Raw genomic sequence first — 18,111 nt, 5'->3', positions numbered from 1 at the left:
AGAAACACAAGACCTATTCAGCACTATATGTCAGTCTTCCCAAACACAACACAAACAAAAACAAAACCAGATCAAAACAAAAGGAGGTAATCTTCTTTATCAAATATAATTATTAAACATAGTTCTATTTCAAGAAAAAGTAAATGTTATTGAATCTTCACAATTGAGGGTAAAAAAGGAGTAAAAAATTGTAAAAAGAAAGAAATCAGTAGAAAATATGGTTTTTCAAAAGCAGTGGCTTATTGTACATAATTTGGTTTTCTCAATGTCTTACAAGTTCTGCATATGCCTTAAATGATAATCAATTTTGTCAAGTTACTAAAGATGGAATTATTGCAGATGCATAGAAAGGAGAAGCATAAGAATACTTAAAATCCCAAAGACCTATTTTATATAATCAACTTGAAGCGTTATCAATTATTTCAATGAAACTTATCCTATGAAATTATCAAAAAAGTTGAAAAAATCCTTTACTGGGTGGGGAAGAGGGATGCAGAGAGACCAGGCTGGGACAGGGATTTCTGTGGGGTGGGTACCAGTTCAGGAACAGGGCCAGGCTGGGGGGCAGAGCTGGAGGAGGTTGTAGGGAGATGCCTGGCCACAGGTGCATTTCATGCCAAAGGGCAGAGTGCTCAGCTGCAGGGGACATCCCTTTCCCACCCACTCCCTGCCTTGCCTGACTGGGAGCTGGCTGGGGGTGGCCACCATCACCCATCTTGGGGCTTCCAAGGAGAAAGCGCTTTTTGAACTCCTCCAAGATTACAGAAAAGTCTCACGGTGCCTGTTTAAACAAGTGTGTCTGAACAGGAAAATCAAACAGATGGGGAGCTACTTCAGTTTCTCCACTTATACGATATTTTAAATGATAAGCAAGGATATATTTTCACATAATTGGACTGTGTCAGGGTACCAGCCATTTGATCAGATAGGGGCTCTCTATGTAGTCTCACATCAGAAGGCTAGTAAACTACAAATTAAGGCAGGCTTTAGATTTTGTCTGTGAAGTAGCCAAATAAATTGAATTTTATTTCTAAAGGTCATAAAGGGGGAAAATACAAAAAAAAAAGGCGGAATAACTGGATACCAGGATAACTGAATCTGAAAGAATAAATGAATAAATCTTTGGAAAGGTCTCAATCATGCGTGAAAACCCATAAGTACTGGAAAGATACCAATCAGCATCTTTGGATCTGACAGGGAGGTTTGAGAGCCCAGTTTTCATCACCCTAAAAGAGGTCTGCAGAAAGGAAGGCCTAGTGGGGCAAGGGAAATATAATGCTCCATGGGTCCAAAGCTTTTAGTTTTGTTCTGTTTGTTGGTAATTTATCATTTTATTTGGCATTTGCCTTTGCAACAATATTTTGGGGAGGCTGAGACACCCTGGGACAACTGGCATAGGCCAGCTGGGTGAGGGCCAGAGAGCATTGCTCACTCCCCTCCATCCCACCCCATTTCCTCTAGCATCTCAGGCCTGAAGACAGCCAGCCTGCATTTCTTCCTGTTCCCTAGTCCACACACCTCCCTCGAGAGTGCCCCCAGAGCAGGGAAAAGCTCTCCTGCCCACCCACCAGCCCTGGGGGAAAGTTTCCCAAAGGTCTGAGGACTGCAAACACCCTCTCCTCTACATGGCCACTGCCAAAGCCTACCCCTCCTGCAAATGCAAGTCTGGTCCCCCCAGCCTTGTGCTCTAGACAGATTCCCAGGCTCCAGACAAAAAGGCCAGGGGGACTCCAGGGGACCCAGCTGGCTCCCAGCCAGCACTGCTGAAAGGGGATCACAAGAAGCCAGATTTATTCCTAAGAACAAAGCTTCCGGTGACTTTCCAAGATGCTCGTGGTACTCCTTTCTCCTTTTTTTCTTCTTCTCCTTCCCTCCCACCCTTATTTTTCAAACTCTCTGCTGGAATAGAGGTGTTCCCTGTCACTATCAGTGAATGTACTGCTTGTATTCCTTGTCAGGTCTGTGTACACTCCTGTGGCATTTCTTTTTCAGTCCCTGAATTTATACATCACTGACATTTAGCTACTTATGTTGGCTAGAGAGAAGGATTGAATTTACCTGTGAGGCTGCTGCACATGATTTTTTTTCTGTAAGTAGCTACTGCTGGGTCATGTGAGCTGTGAATTGCCCCCACATCGAAGCCCTCATGACCACAGTGTGGGGGTCGGGATGTGCAGTGTGTGTGTGCTCATATGTCACCTACTGCCAGGGTTTGCAGCTTCACTTAGTAACTAGTAAAGGTTGGACTCTGATGGGAGACTTCTGCATAAAAAAGGTGAAATGACTTGCAAAATAGCACTAGCAAACTCAGGGAGACAACTAATTCTGTGTGTTGAACGTGTCCCTGCTCTGCCTGCTGTCAGAGCCTCCTCCTTGTGTCTCTATGTTATCTTAAGATTGTTTCAGAAGTAAAAATCAAACAGACCTAATTCCATTCAAGGGTAATAGGACCATTAATAGCAGGGGACAGACTGCATCTGGTGCCACTCCAAACCGGTCAAGTTCAGACCCAATGGGAGGACGTCATCCCACTCCTCAGTGTGGTCCGTGCTGCTGACAGGGCAGCAGCCAGTGTGCCTGGTCTGGGCACCCCACAGCCACCCATGGCCTGGGCTTGCCCCTGCAGGGGCTGGAGAGTGCATGGAGGCTGCTGTACCTTAAAGCTGTGGGTTGCAAGAAGTCTGACACTGCTTGAGAGGCTGAAATAAGTCCTGCTCTGAGAGACAGAAAAACCCCCAGATGTTGAAAAGCAAAGTGACCCAACATCAAGAGAGAGCCCACACTCTCTACATAAATAATGTCAAAAGCACAGACACTGACAATAACATGAAGGCAGCACAAGTGCCTTGTGCACGATGTCTAGAAATGTTATCTCTTCTGTTCCAAAAGCTAATCAGCCCAGCAGCGGGCAAGCCAGGAACATTTTAGATTATGACTATGCTTGTGGTTGATGGAAAGTCTAAGAGGAACATAAGCTTTCTAAAAACTGTGTTTTCCTCCTCCTCTGGCAGTGAATTTGTTTGCATGTATTGATTTATTAGAATGATGTAGCTCCCAGTATCATATCTAGCCATCGGTTGCCACTAAGCAAAAGGATGTGGTAAGATCACATCCCCAAAATAAGGCAGTACTGGAGTTCCTAAGCAGGAGGTTACATATCATCAGGACAGTTTCAAACACTTGAGGATGACTTTGATATTTGCAGGATGTTTTGTTTTTCAATTGACAGAGTTACTCTGCTGTTAAGCTGTAGTTACCTTTACACAAAGAAATTAAAATCCTTCTATATATATTTGCACAAATATATGTTTTCCTAAGTAGAAGGTTTTGGCTTAAGGTAATTTCTTTTGAACAATCTTAGCAGAGGAAGAAAATAAACATTTTTCCCTAACCTGTTCCTTCTGAGTTTAGAGGGATATTCTTGGGACTGGGATTTTACCGATGCAAATTAAAGGTGGGGGGAGAAGCAGTCTGGCTTGGGATGCTGCATGACACCAGCAGAAAGGTGGAAAAGGGGTGCTGGGAAGAAGAGACCTGCCCAGCTCCACTGCTATGCCTCAGATGGAGCCAGTGTCCGCCTGTGGGGCCGTGGCTCATGGCCCTCCTCCAGCTCTGCAGCTGGAGACAGCAGCTGGAGGAGAAATTCTTCTGCTCAGGCAACCCTGACACACACAGGCGTTGCTTTCACTTCATTTTCTGTTCTACAGACATTCTTTCCTCACGAGCTGGTTATTATAGAGCTGAAATCGACTTCCTTCTGAAAAGTGGTTTGTTTTGTGTTTGGTCCCCCCCTCCACTTGCACACACCTCTCTAGTGGGATCAGGCTTAGATCAGGATTCCAGAGTTGTTTTCAAAATGTGGTGACATGCATTTCTACTGTGCTGTATGTTTTCATGTGGTCCTTTGTGTCACATATTTTCCAGCAATTTAGAGAGATGTAAGAAATAGCTTTTACACAATAGACAAAGAAGTGGGAGGATTATTTCAATAGTCTTGCAACTTTGGGGTATTTCATCTTCTTCAAAAGGCGAGAGAAAAAAACCTGTCCTTGTGAGCAAATGATTCGAAGAAGACTGGGAATACAATAATTACCCAAATGGAAACCCAGACCTCAGTCAAACAATACAGCTTTTGTAAACTGGCTCCGCCTGTAAAAAAATCTAGGAAATCTCATAACTAGAACTCTTGAATCCTTTTCTTATGCAACAATATGTAAAAGATGCCCAAGAAATGAGGAGTAAATATGGAAATGCTATAAAATAGCATGATAATGGACTTGCTCTGAGCATTGGAGACTGACTTGGCAGTACTGGCATGGATTCCATCAACCACAAACTATTTTCTCATCTTAAAGAATTTGGGACAAATTGCATTTTGTGATATTCCACCAATAAACAAAGACATGAAGACAAATAAACTAGGACTCCTCATAATCTACCTTGATCGTTGTGGAATTCAAGGGGACCAAAGCAACTGGAAGAGAGAGAGAGTGTGGTTTTGAATAAATGTTCTTTATGAGAGAGGAAAGAGAAGATCATTTATATCCTTCATATTTTATACTTTTGCCTCTAAGAAATAAAGGGCTAGCAGAGTTCCGACTATCATTCACTCATAATGATCGCATTCAATCTAGTGATTCACAGTGAATCATGTAATAAGCGTTCCATTTTGCGCATGGGGAGAAGAAGGAGGGGTGGTTAAACTTTGTTTAGTTCGCATTCACGTCGCGGGCCTCTTTCCCTTGAACTGCTTTACCGGTTTAGGGCATTATTTTTTAAATCTTATCTATAATTTTTCTTCCCTTGAGTTATCCTCCAACAGTAAAAATTCCTGAAAGGAACGCTGACAGGCTAATGATACAGTTAATAATTTTCCTTCGGCTGCGTTTCGTTCGAGCACGGCTGTACTTTCTCGGCCTCCCGGGGCCGGGCCGTGCCGCGCCGGGCAGAGGCTCCCGGGCAGAGGCTCCCGGCCAGCCCGGAGCCCGCGGCGGCCCCGCCGAGCGCAGCCCCGCGGAGCGCCCGGGGCCCGGCGCGGCTGTGCCGGGGAGCGGCTCTGCGGCCGATTGCAGCGGCTCCGGAGAGCGGGCAGAATTCTGCTGCTTTTCGGCATTTCGGCCTAAACCCGCACCCGCAGCCGCCGGCCCTTGGCGCGGGGGAACAGCCCGCTCTGCACACCCCTCTTGCGGGTTTGGGTCAGGACCAAGGGGTCCGTGCTCCTCTCGAGGCGCTACTGCAGAGCCCCCTCGCACACGGGCGGGCTCACACACGGAGCGGCCGGGGCGCGGGTAAAGCAGTGCTCTCGGGGCTCTCGGGACCGAACTTGCCATCTGCAAGCGCTTCAGGTAAAAGCCGAGGCGAGGGCAGGGGAAAGCTCTGCGGGCTGGGAGGAGGCGCTGACTCGGCAGGGAGGTCTGCACTGGGGCTGGGGACCGCGAATCGACCAGTGCGCCCCATCAGCGGCTGCTCCTGCAGAACTCCGTGAGACATAGCAGGAACCACCCCAAAAAGCTAACGAGAGAAAAGCACCGAGTGGGGAAAGGCTCGGAGAGCACAAGCATCCCGGAGCGAGCCGGCGAGGTGAGGCTGGTCGGTGCTGGCTGGCAGGGGCAGAGGTGATGCCACACAGGCGCCGGCCCCAAACGCGCCTGGAGGAGCGGTGCTCTTCTCTAGAAGAGTCGACACCTTTGCAGGAGCTTAAAAAATATATATTAAATGAAACAGGGGTGTTGTCACTGAAGGGAAACCAGTGCCTTAGCCATGGGGCTTTCACCAAGGCAGCCAAGTTCCCTTTTGGGCAGAGCAGAGTCTCGAAGTCTGCTTGACATCTTGAAGCTTAAATAACCGTAAGGCATTGTTACTCCCTGGCAGCAAAGTGCCTCGTTACGCCTGATTGAGCTAATTGCTTTGAAATAGGATATATTATCTATAATTATAGAGATCTTGGAGGAGACGGCCAGCCTTTTCTTTCATCTTTTCCAAGTGCATCATAATGTCGCGATCAAATTAATTTAGGCCACTTGAAATAGTGCCTTCCTTTCAGCCCGACTCCTCCGACCCTCAAAGAGTCGAGGACGCCTCGGCGACTGGAGTTTGGCCATCCAAACAGCTCCTGGTGACCTCCCGAGGACCAGTCCAGGTCCCTGAAGCCTTGGAAGTACTTTGGGTTATGTTTAATCTGGACAGAAAGGATTAGGGAGAAAGAGAGAGAGGAAGAGAAAAGGAATATAAAGGGGGGACGGGGTGGGGAAAGACAAAAAGAAAAGAGCTGAGGGGTTCTCGCATTTTGCCGAGACTCGGAAACCAGCGACGAAATCAGGGAGGGCTTTGAGCACTTGAAGGGCTTTGAGGGCTTGTAAAGCCCGCGGGACATTTTTAGCACTTGCGACAGTTCTGGCTCTTTGCCCCCAGGGCTGAGTCTCGCCGAGATGAAGCAAGGCTGCCGAAGGGCGCCGCGGGGAGCGCGCACGGAGCGCGCAGGCGGTGCCCGGCGCTGCTGGACTGCCCCGGAGCTGCCCGTCCCCAAAGTCGGCTCGTGTCCTGCGGGACCGTCTGGTCTCCTAAGAGCTGCCGTCTCGGGAGAAATAAAGTAGAAACAAGGGAAACAACAACACCCCTCTCCTTTCTGAATTCTGCTTTAAGTGAAAGATAACGTTTACAAAAGGCAGACAATGCCCTGAATTGGCTTAGCGCTGCCTCCTGTCCTTTCTCCCCATCCCCCACGCACTCCTCCCAGCCCTTGTTGTATTCCCACCGAAATAAAATGCTATGGGTAATGGCTTTGCCTAGCACATTCATTATACTGAAACGGGACTGTTTAAGATGCTAATTGCCCAATATTGTTATCTAGCACAACTGCCTTCGGGGAAACGCCACGGCTCCCAGTAAAAACACCGGACTGGAACAAGCACCAATAAAGTCACCTATTTCCCTCTGCCCTTCCACTTCGATTTTCCTTGCAGCCCAGGGCGGAACATAAGAGAGGCACCTAAAAGCAAACCAGAGTTATCAACAACATGAAACAGGTATTAAAAAAATTCCTAAAATCCAGCGGCGTTTTGGTCACTCAAACTGCAGTAAGCAAGGAAGGAAGAGTCTGGAAACTAAAAATTTCCCGTTGAACAAGGAAGTCAATCTTGAGGGAGATTTCGTTTTACAAATTTATTTTTTCCATTCCTAACTTAAAACTTGTAGATTTCATTAAGAAAGAAGAGAAAGAAAAAAAATTGAGCAAGAAACGAAAGAAACTTTACTGGCATCTCGTTTTCAGGAAACAGATGAAAAGCCAGCATGTGAATTAGAATCAAGTCCTTGCTGTAGTGATTGCTACAGTGATTGAAATACCAGCGAGTATGACAGAAATGTAAACACAAAGCGCTCATTGCTGGGAGATAAATAAAGAGCTAATTATCTCATTCTGTCAACTCTAAATGAGAGCGGGATCGCGCTCCTGGTATGGGACGCACACGCATCTCTTCAAACCTCAGAAACATCCCAATGTTCAAATCATTGTGCAAAAGAAAAGTGAAGAGGGGGGGAAAAGGAAGCAGCTCTAATTTTAATTTTCATATTTCCATTAAACAACGAGATTGAACTCAGCCCAGGGGCTGCCTCGAGGTCTAATAAACACATCACTTCTTCTTTTGCATGGTTAAGTTTGGAATCAGGAAAAAAATAATAATTTAAAAACTCAAACAAAACAAGATCCTACCTGTAGGATCGGGTGAAGGGAACACCGTGACACTGTGAAACACCATGCATCGATATTTGTGCGTGTTTTCTTAGTCGGGGGTGGGGGGGGGGTGCATCTTCGAGACGAGTACCGAGCTTTGGGAAAATGTCGTGTGATTGGTAGAGCAAACTAATTTTGTCAGGCTGAATGTGCCGATGTCCCAGGGCTAAGGCGCCTTGCTCCCTTGATGCGGGTTAACGTCCTCAATAGTCCCCCTCCAGCTGAAGCCTTTGATCAGACCGCTGCTGGCGCCTAAAAACAACATCACTTGTCTGCCTATTAGAGGCACTGACTAATCGTGACAGATTGTTTATTCTCGCAATTAGCAATGCAGCCGCTTCTCCGAGCACCCCCCACCCCCTCTCCCCGACGCGGCCCGACCCGGCCCCCCGGCCCGATGGGGCGCGGGGGAGGCTGCGGGCAGTGCGGGCACTGGCACCGGCACCGGCACCGGCACCGGCTGGAAGCGGAGCCGGCCTGGGCTGGGCGGTGGCACCGCTGCTCCCGCCTCGCAGGAGCGATCAGCGGGGCGGCACGGAGCAGGGGGGCAGCTGGATGGACCAACGTGAGCCATATGTCTGTGCGAAGGGCGCTCACCTTCATGTATAGGAATCTGCGGGAGTAGCCCGCAAACCGCGTGCAGATCACCTCCACGGATGAGAGGCAGCATCCGTGAGCGCAGCACAGGCGGGAGGGGGTGTGATGTGCGTGCAGGAGGCAGGAAACACCCCGCTAGGGCATGTGCTCACGCATGTGTGAGATAATTGTGCGGAGCTGCGCGCAGGACAATTCATTTCAATCAGATCCTGTTGCTTATCAGTTAATAAAATGTCTATCATATCAATTCATTTCATAATCTATATGCTCCTAATCTAGCATCTTTATAGGGTCCAGTTAAAAGGAAAGGGAATTCGCTGTCCCTCCCCGTTTAGATAATTGCCCTTAAATGACTGCAAGAGGCTCTTGTGTTCCGAGGAGATTAGAGCCCTGCAGCTATCAATAAACTTTTCTCAGCGAGCGGCCAATCCCGTTATTAGAGAGCGGCTCCGTTTTACTGCACATCCGTCCTGGGCGCGGGGATAAGGGATCGTAAAACGAATTAACAAAACAAAATAGCCGGGACTTTAAGGGCTCAGGGGCTAATATGTTCCTTTTTAAGTGAACGAACATTTCGTTATCTGCAGACACGCACACATCTATGCCATAGGAAGTAGCTCAATTTATGCTTTGTGTGTGGGGGTACGTATATAAACGCAGATCTCCACAGGCACATCGAACACACCGCAGGGCCGGCGATCATGTAAAAACCAAACCAAACAAACAAAAAAACCCCCAAACAAAACAAAACAACCTAAAAAAACCACTACCCCACACCCCCGAAAATCGCAAAACGACAGCGGAACGGGCAGGGTCTCCTTCCCTTAGAGAGGTCGCACTCGGGACAGCCCGGTATTTGCTAGTTTTGCAGAAGAACGGGTTCGGGCTCGCTCCCGTGCGCTTTACTAACAGAAAGGCCGGCATATTTTCCCGACGTTAATACGTTTTTCCCCGAGTTTTGAGCCTTCCCGTCTCCACAGCGGAGGGCTGCGCCGGCTACCCGGCTTCCTTCTCTCCCTCCCGGGACGAGAGCCGGGGCGTGGAGCGGGCCCGGGGGACGCGGGGCGGAACCGAGGGCTGAGGGCTGGGGGGCGGGGCGCGCGGGACGCTCCGACGGCGGTCCCGGCCCCGCCCCCCCGCGCGCCGCCGGGGCCTCAGCCAATGGGGCGGCGCGACCCCGCCCCCCGCGCGCCGGTTGGGCGGAGCCGCCCGCGCGCCGCTTTATGAGGCGGCGCCGCCGGAGCGGGGCTGGAGCGTGCTGCAGGCTGCCCGCACCCCCCGGCCCCATGAGCGGCGGCGCTGCTCGCTCCCGCCCGGCGCTGCGGTGGCGACGGCCGGCTGCCCCTGCATGGCCCCCGCTGTGGATATGACCGCCGCGCCCACCGGGGTCCGCAGCGACGAGCTGCCCGCATCCGCCTTCAGCAGTCCCGGCGGCGGCGCGCTCCCCGTCGCGGCGGCGATGGGCGGGGAGGAGGAAAGCGACAAGCCCAAGGTTTCCCCATCCCTCCTGCCGTTCAGCGTGGAGGCGCTCATGGCCGACCACAGGAAGCCGGGAGGCAGGGACGGACCCGAGGGCGCCGGGCCCCCGCCGGGTGCTGGGGCGGCCCCCCGCGCCAGCCTCAGCCCTCGCCTGGGCGCGCTGTCGGCGGAGGCGCCGCCGTCCCCGCTGCCCCTCGGCGGGCACTTCTCCGTCGGGGGGCTGGTCAAGCTGCCCGAAGACACACTCGTCAAGGCGGAAAGCCCCGAGAAGCAGGAGCGGAGCCCCTGGATGCAAACCCCGCGGTTCTCGCCGCCTCCCCCGAGTAAGTAATGGTCCGGGAGCGGGCGGGATGGGAGCTCCGCGGGCCGCTGCGACCTTCCGTGGGGCCGGGCGGACCGAGGGCAAAGCTGCGCGAGTGGCCGGGGCTTTCCTGGCGTTTTCGCACTACCTGCCTCTCCTGGTATATTTTTTTTTCGTACTCTTCTGGGCTAGTTCGATCCGTCTAAAGTACTGAATGGATTCTTGAGTGTGTGTAGGATGGCTGCGAACGCACAGGAAGAGCGGCCGTGCCAGGGTGAAATCTTGTGCCAAATGTTAGCCGAGGGGGGGGGGGATGAGAAGGAAAAGCAACGCGGCCAGCCTGTTAATTTAACCTAGGGCTCGAACTAGCTACTTAAATTTTGACTCAACATCACAGAGGCTCTCCTCAGAAAGTGGCTCAAGTGATTCCATAAGGATGCGCGCAGACCGGCTTCCTAGAAGCGGCAGCTTTGCGGGCTTCAGCCCCACCGGCTGCTGTCTTGAATGGTGCATGTCCGAAGAGCTACAATCAGTGGTGTTTTCCTGCTTTAATGCAGGGATCTAAATTAATACAAATAGCAGCGTGAGAGCCGAGGTCAGAGAAGGCCGTTAATTTCCAGCGGCTGCGCTGAGCCCGGGTCTGGGCAGCATGAGCCGGCTGCCCTCAACCTGGCCGCGCTCCCTTCCTGCCAGGGATCCCGTGGAAAGGGATAACCTTGGTCTGAGGCTCTCCAAGCGTTTGGGGTGCCCTTAAAAAAGCTGCAAACAGAGCTGCTTTCTCTGTCCCTTGGAGAAAGGCAGGTTTCCCGACAGGACTTGTGTAGAGCAAAACAGCAGTTTAATTTATTTAAATTGCAGAGTAAAATTTGCTGTTGCTAAGTAAACCCGGGACAGATGGATGCTGAAGACCCTTAGAAATGTTAAATAAGAGGAGAGGAGCAGACCGGTGAAGAGTGGTAGATAGAGCATGAGTGTCAATTCAGACCTCGTAATTAATTACATGCTTAATCCGGTTCCCAGGGGCCTAATGAAGAGGGTGTGAGACTGAGAAGCCAGCTCGTTTTGTTTATTTTTTTTCCTGTAATCCAATAAAAAACAGGACTTTTTTTCTTCTCTTTGAAGGGCCATTCTCTTCATTTGCGTCTCCTCTGCATGAGCCAGGGTAGCCGTGAAGGCAGGAGATGCAGGGTTTTTGGGTATCTTAATTCCTGCCCGTTGCCGGGCTCTTTTCAATGGAGTCAGAGCTTCCTGATATAGCACAGCAATGTTTTTTGGAAAGTGAGATGGCAGTTTTAAGTTTGTCCCAGGCAACCCTGGTGGTTTTGGGGCACCTTGCTTCAAGTTAGGACCCTACCTCTCTCTTTTTCCACCTCAGCTGTGGTAGGGTGGGGGCTCTGCAGGCTGTGGGGGTTTGGCCACTGCTAACCAAGGTGTCTCTCCTTTCCCCTCTTCCCCGGCTGCTCCCGGGCTCAGGACGGCTGAGCCCGCCCGCCTGCACCCTGCGCAAGCACAAGACAAACAGGAAGCCCCGGACGCCCTTCACCACGGCGCAGCTGCTGGCCCTCGAGAGGAAGTTTCGGCAGAAGCAGTACCTGTCCATTGCCGAGCGTGCCGAGTTCTCCAGCTCCCTCAGCCTCACGGAGACGCAGGTGAAGATCTGGTTCCAGAACCGTCGCGCCAAGGCCAAGAGGCTCCAGGAGGCTGAGCTGGAGAAGCTGAAGATGGCAGCCAAGCCCATGCTCCCGCCTGCTGCTTTTGGCATCTCCTTCCCGCTGGGCGGCCCGGCCGTGGCCGGCGCTTCCCTGTACGGCGCCTCCAGCCCTTTTCAGCGGGCAGGGCTGCCCGTGGCTCCCGTGGGACTGTACACAGCACATGTGGGATACAGCATGTACCACCTCACATAGAGCCTGAGCCCAGCCCAGCACTGCTGACTGTCTGCTCCCGCTGGCTCCACACACACTCCCTCCCTGCTCCTCCGGCTCTTCTCTGTGGACTTCCCCATGGAGCCTATGGCAGAGACTCCTCCAGTTTGGCTCTGCTTGACCTCTCTGCTTCCCCCTCTGATGCTGAGCCCTTATCCCAGCACTGTTCTGATCTCTTCAGCAGTCCTGGAGAGCTGGCAGAAACCTGAGGCGTTGCCCCAGCTTTTTCCAGGTGCAGGGTGGTGATGGGCCCAACTGTGTCCTGCTTCTCTGGGTCTAGCTGGCAGCCTGCAGAGAGCCCCCTGCCACAGGGGAAGGAACTGTGGAAGAGATGGAAAAAGGGGACTGAAAGACAGGACGTTTCTCTAACTTTCTGCAAGGCGAGGTCAAGAGTCGGAAGTGTAAAACAGTCTTTCCCATTCCCGTGTAACAGTGCTGTCTGTTACCTTCTCTGCTCCTCCACCAGCTCCTTTAGAAGGGGCTCTGTGTACTATGTAATATACTGTATATTTGAAATTTTATTATCATTTATATTATAGCTATATTTGTTAAATAAATTAATTTTAAGCTACTGTTTGATGCAATTTGTTTGCTTGCCCTTTCCCCTCTCGGGTGTGACAGAAGAGACCGAATTTGTGTATCAGAGGATGAGAGAGGGACTGGCTCTAAGTAGCCGTTTTCCCTCTTATTCAGGAAACTTCTGCCTTGGATGGAGAGACAGCAGCTGAGTTTTCAATTTTCTGTGTATCCCGGAGCTGCCCTGTCCTCTCAGCTGTTTGGGGTTTCCTGCTTTCCCCCCACCGCTCCTGGCCAGCAGTTCCCTCCACATTCCTGCCCCGAAGGTGCATGCGATCGCTGCTGCTTCCCCCAGCGGCGCCGGGATCGGCCGTGTTTCCTTGGCCCTAGGAAAGAGAAAACTTGCTCCTCTCCCTTCCTCGTCCCTGTGTCTGGGAGGGTCCCGGCTGCAGCCCCCGCTGGCTGTGAAGGCTGGGGGGGGCTTGACATGTCCCACACCTCAGTGCCAAGCCTAGTGCGAGAGGAAGGGCTTTCCCCAGAGCTCCATTTGCCGGCCGCTAGTACTCGGGGGGTCGGAGCACCGGGATTTGGGGCGGTGGGGAGGAGAGGGGGCTGTTGTGGTTCGGCTGGTGCTGAATAAGGGGACGAAGGACGTTAATGGCGAAGCGGTGTTAGCACCGGAGCCGATGGCTCGGGGGCTGGGGACGATGGTGCTGGGCGTGAGTGCGGGCCCGGCGGCCGGTGGGACCCGCGGGACGGACGGTGGGGTCCGCTCGGCGCCGTGTCTCCTGCTCGCCCTCGGGCTTTCGAACACCCCGCCGTTCCCAGCGGCTGGCTCCGCTAGAAACCCGTCCCGGCCGACCCCGGCCCCGAGGAAACCGCTGGCGACGGCTGAGAGCCCCGCGGAGGAAATCGGCGGACACGCAGCCCCGGCTCTGCGCCTGCCGATCCCGCCAGCTCCGGCGCCGCCGCCTCGCTGCGTTCGCCGCCGGCTGCGCCCTGAGCCCCCTCAGTGCGCTGCTCCACCCGGTTTGATTTGACGAATCCCTCGGGTAAGGGAGAGCGTTGGTTTCCTCCTTTTCTTTTTTCCTTTTTTCCTTTTTTTTTTTTTTTTTTTAATTTTGTGGTTTATCTTAGTGCCCAAGGAATGGCCGCTGAGAAATTAGGACTCTATATTTTTCTTTTTGTCTTTCCCCCCACCCCCCACCCCGCTGCTTTCATTTCCAGCAATTTAAAACGTTAAGGTTGAAGCAAAGTTAGAAGGAAAATAATTGCTGTAATGAGGCTCGGCAATCTTCTGCAGGCACTGTGGCTCCAGCGAGACTGTAGCTGGGGGCGAGGCAGGACTTTTATCATCTCCTAAGTATCAATGATGCTTTCAATAACTCAGCGAAACAACATACCTGAACACAGTCACTTTCTCCAGAGCTCCCTGCTCTAATCCCCCTTCTCTTCTCTCGCTCCGCTCTGGCCGCGAGTCATTTTTGAGCTGGAGTGAGTTTGAGGCTTTGTGATTGTTTGTTTTCTTTCCTTGCTTTTTCCCCCCCTTGTATTTTTTCCCAACCCTTTTCTTTTCCTATCATTTCTTTTCTCTGTGCAAATGACAGTGTCTGTGATCCTGACCCCAGCGCCCAACGCCGCTCCGGAGCGGGAAAGCTCTGTGCCGACTTTTTCCCACGTTGTGTCTCTGGCAGAAAAAGGCTGGATATCTCCAGCTTATCTCTCTCTCTAACTTAGCCTCTGCGCTATTAGACCGCGGGTTTGGGGAGATCTAATCGCTCAGGAGGCCGGGTTTATCCTGTAAAGATGCCCTTAAAATCTGAGAGATTTTAAACAGGGAGGACTGCCTGGAGCTGGCTCCCCGCAAGCGCTGCTCCGCTTTGCCGGCACCTTTGGGCGCTGCGGCGCGAGATCTGGGCAAAGCGGCACCCTTTAATCTCTTCGCTTTGTCTCTGTTTGCTTTTTTTTTTTTTTTTCTTTTTTTTCTTTTTTTTACATTATGTTAACTCGGGGTGGATATTCGAAGCGCAGGATTCCTATTGAACATGTCTTTGCTTTAAGTTTTCCCCCTGACCCTTGGGCTAAAGTCCTTGGTTGCTCAATTAAACCCAGATGAGAACAATTAATAACTAAGTAATGACAATAAGTTGGGAATCACACGGATGAACGCTCCATGTGAATAGGAAAAGCTCACACAAAAGAGCAAAAAGGATTTGTCGGCTCTTTTTAAGGGGGAATTGGCTTTTCTTTTTTCTTGCCTCTGGCTTACCAGCAAATAAAACTCACTTTTGTGTCTTTGTCGCCTTAAGGATCTCAGTGGGCAGTTGGAAGTGAGAATGGCTGTTTTCCTTTCAACTTGAGGGTGCTGGCGCCACGCAGCCCCAAGGATAGAGAGTAGCCAAAGCAAAGTTTCCTAATAACTCCCCTCTCCCCCGCCACCCCTCCCCAGTCACGCCGGTACCCCCCTCCCCTCCATGCATACATATCTCCACATGCACTCCTAGAGAGCCTCGGCAGACAGGCGAGAGAAAGCGGAGGGGCCCCGAGCACATCCACGAACCACCGCGGACTCTCAGCCGAGGCTGACTGCCGTGGGAAAGCGATAGCGCCTTGGTGCGACACTTTCCACGGGGCGTAGGAAACACAGCTCACAATAGCCAGAGCACGGAGAGGAAGCAAGCACGCGCAGAAACATATACAAAATAAAAGCTGTTTTTTCTACTCTTATTCCAAAGGAGGGGAACGGCTCCGGTACCCGCACACGGGGGTAGAGCCCGGGCGCATCTTCCCGGCACCGGCTCCGTGCAAGCCCGAGAGCCCCGGCTGGGACCGCCCCGGGATCGCGCCCGGCTCCGGCTGTGGCAGAAAGGCAGAGCGGCGCACAGCGAGGGCTGAGAGCTTAAAATGCACGGAAAGGCTCTCCTTCAGTTTTAGCTACAGGGAAGGTGACTGCCGGGTAAACCTGCTGCGCAAATCTTCGGTTAAACCGTACATTTGTCATCTGCTCTGAATTCCTCGTGGTTTGGAGCCTTCTTTCCGAATTCGCTCTTTCACTCGAAACACGAATGGATGCCCCAGTGAATACTTTATCGAATGTTTCCCGTAGCGCTCAAGCGAAGTGGGAGCTTAAAATCTTGCTTTCTAAAGTTAGGGCAGGCTAAATTCAGCAAGTGAGTTAGGCGCAGCAGCAGCCTCCTGCTGCTCAGGATTGTGCCTGAGAACAGAACCTTAAGAAATCAGAGGCAAAACAGGGAAGCTGCCTAACTTAGCCTTTGTAAAGGCCAGGGGAAGGGGAGGGGGCTGAGTGCTTCTCAGTAGTGCTTATAAGCTTAAAGCCAGGCTCATAATTTTGTGTGAATCTCCTGGGTCACATCAAACCTTTTTCCTAAAAATCTGGAAAGTGAAAGGTCTGTTGAACAAACCGACTGGACACCTTCAGGAGGAAGCGTGATGCTTGGCACTAACTCCTTGGTACTGCCTGAATTTAGGTAAACAGCTGAACTCAGATATTCTATATGCAAAGTGAAGATACCAATCATCAGCTTATTAGAGACTCAGAGGTAATTGCTCTTAATCTCTTCTATGATACATCTGATTTTATATTAGACACGGAGGTGGCCAGGGAGAGCAAGAAAAAGCAGCTGCATAAGCAGTCTTGAGACCAGGACACTCCTCAGAGCAGTCATGGGGCTGTCCAAATTAAATCCAGCAGAGTGGTGACTGGTGAGTAAGTCTCCCACTGCTTGGAATATAATATGCTGTACCCAAAGAGCTCCTGGATGCAATGAGGTAGTTTACTCACTCTCTAATTCTTCACAAAAAGCAGGCTGATGTGACTTCTGCACCGAACTGTAAGGGAGTCTGTGGCAGAAAGGGACACCTTCTTCCTGCCTTTCATAGTTCTGGCCCCCACTATATATCTATATCTATTTATATCCATATTATCTAAATCTATAGCTATATAATCTATGCATATGTATCTGTAGCAGAATATATATAAATTCTCAGCTAAGGAGTATGTGGATCTCTGAAATTTTCTTTCATGAACTTTTAGCTCTTTCCACACCTTATGTGAAGCACAGTGGTGTCTGTCCCTGGCCCGAGCAATCTGTTCCACAGCAGGGAGCCTAAAAATGAGGCATTGCGATAATGGGCATTGCAACACAGCTCCTTGGGGCTGGCCCGAGGCCCCTTCTGCAACACGGACCCATTGTCTGTCCAGCTATGCGGCAGGAGAAGCTGGAGGCAGAACCAGAAGCAACAGCTCTGACTCATTTAACTACGAGTTGTAAATTTTAACATGCTGCACAGAGAGATGTGGCAGTGATTTGCTTACAGCAGTAAACCGATCGACATTAACTCTGCTCCATTGTACTTCATCTCAGAGATCTTTTATCCCTCCGGGCTGGATCCGGTTCCCACCCTGCAGTGATTAAAGGGAAAGCGAGGAGGCAGCTACCTGGTCCCAGTCTCCCTCGTGCGACCAGGAATGTGCAATAAACCCCCGTGCAAAGCTCTTCTTTTCATCTGGGGAAGTGGCGCCGCTGAGGATCCCACTGCGCACGGAGCCGAGCTCGGCTCGCCCTGCGCTGCTGCCCGGGGCGCGGCGGAGCGCCCTCGGCCCACGACCAGCTCCGACGGCCATGTGAACAACAGCCTCTGCATTTCCTCTAGCTTAGAAGAGAAACAAATCTCCTGTGTATGTCACAGAGCCTTCAAAGCTACCCGCTTCAATAGTACAGGCCTTGCCAGTGAGCCGTGGGACAAACCTAGGGGAGAGAGTTTTGTAAGAGCAATGTTTAAAATCCGAGATTGATTCTATGTCTCTGCCCCATCAAAGCTGGGGCAGACAATGGGGTCACAGTGATTAGCACGGGACAGACCTGAGGTTCAGGCACCCAGGCACTAAAAGATGCAGCCCAAACTAAATATTCATTTCAGCCTAATTGAGCGATGCTTTTGTTATGTTTGTGTCGGGCACACAGCAACAGGCAGGGTGGTGTGCGCACGACGTATATTGGAGAAAGAGCCACCTTATAACAACAAACACATTCCAGACCTTCTGACCACCGCTGTTGCTGCTCAGTGGAAGGGTACAAAGAGAAAGAGCACTCAGGTGAGGCAGCATTTAGAGGTTTTGCTATAATTTGCATGTCAGAGAGAAAGGAAGTAGCAACATGAGGGAAAGAGACCTGGAACAAAGGATGGCAAAAATATGTTAGCTGGAAGATTTTGGGTGGTGCGGGGAAGTCTCAGGAACGGAGGAAAAGAGAATTATTTCCAAAAGACAAGCTGGAGGGAAGGAGCGACTTTCTTTTGATGCAATGTTTTGTGTGCATTGGGCATTATTATGCAAATATCAGCTAACACAAATACCGAAGTAAGGATGCTTTAAAACTCAAGGGGTGATTGACTTACATTACACTGCATTTAGATGTAAGCCAATGGCCCTGTTCCCATTTACATCAGCAAGGGAGGCTCTGAGACTTGCCCTGCATTATGGCAAGCTTGTGTGCATTAGTCCTGGGGAGCATCTGCTCCTCACACTGTACTCACTAAAAGCC

General features: G+C 51.2%; 1 protein-coding gene across 1 annotated transcript; it reads left to right on the top strand.

The window, feature by feature from the left end:
- The first annotated feature begins 9,597 nt into the window (after positions 1–9,597).
- Positions 9,598–12,603, top strand: MSX1 (msh homeobox 1). The gene is made up of 2 exons (XM_038135630.1): positions 9,598–10,131; positions 11,583–12,603. The coding sequence occupies exons 1-2, from the start codon at positions 9,678–9,680 to the stop codon at positions 12,011–12,013; spliced, it is 885 nt and encodes a 294-aa protein (XP_037991558.1). The 5' UTR covers positions 9,598–9,677; the 3' UTR covers positions 12,014–12,603.
- The last annotated feature ends 5,508 nt before the right edge of the window (positions 12,604–18,111 follow it).

Source organism: Motacilla alba, chromosome 4 (genome assembly GCF_015832195.1).
Source record: "Motacilla alba alba isolate MOTALB_02 chromosome 4, Motacilla_alba_V1.0_pri, whole genome shotgun sequence".
In the NCBI taxonomy this organism is placed as follows: Eukaryota; Metazoa; Chordata; class Aves; order Passeriformes; family Motacillidae; genus Motacilla; species Motacilla alba.
This window is presented reverse-complemented; position numbering and strand designations above follow the sequence as displayed.

Excerpts from the sequence above, each read along its gene's own strand:
- MSX1 (XM_038135630.1), top strand. The coding sequence starts at position 9,678 with ATGGCCCCCGCTGTGGATATGACCGCCGCGCCCACCGGGGTCCGCAGC. Across the intron at positions 10,132-11,582 it reads GTTCTCGCCGCCTCCCCCGA|GACGGCTGAGCCCGCCCGCC; the intron begins GTAAGTAATGGT and ends TCCCGGGCTCAG.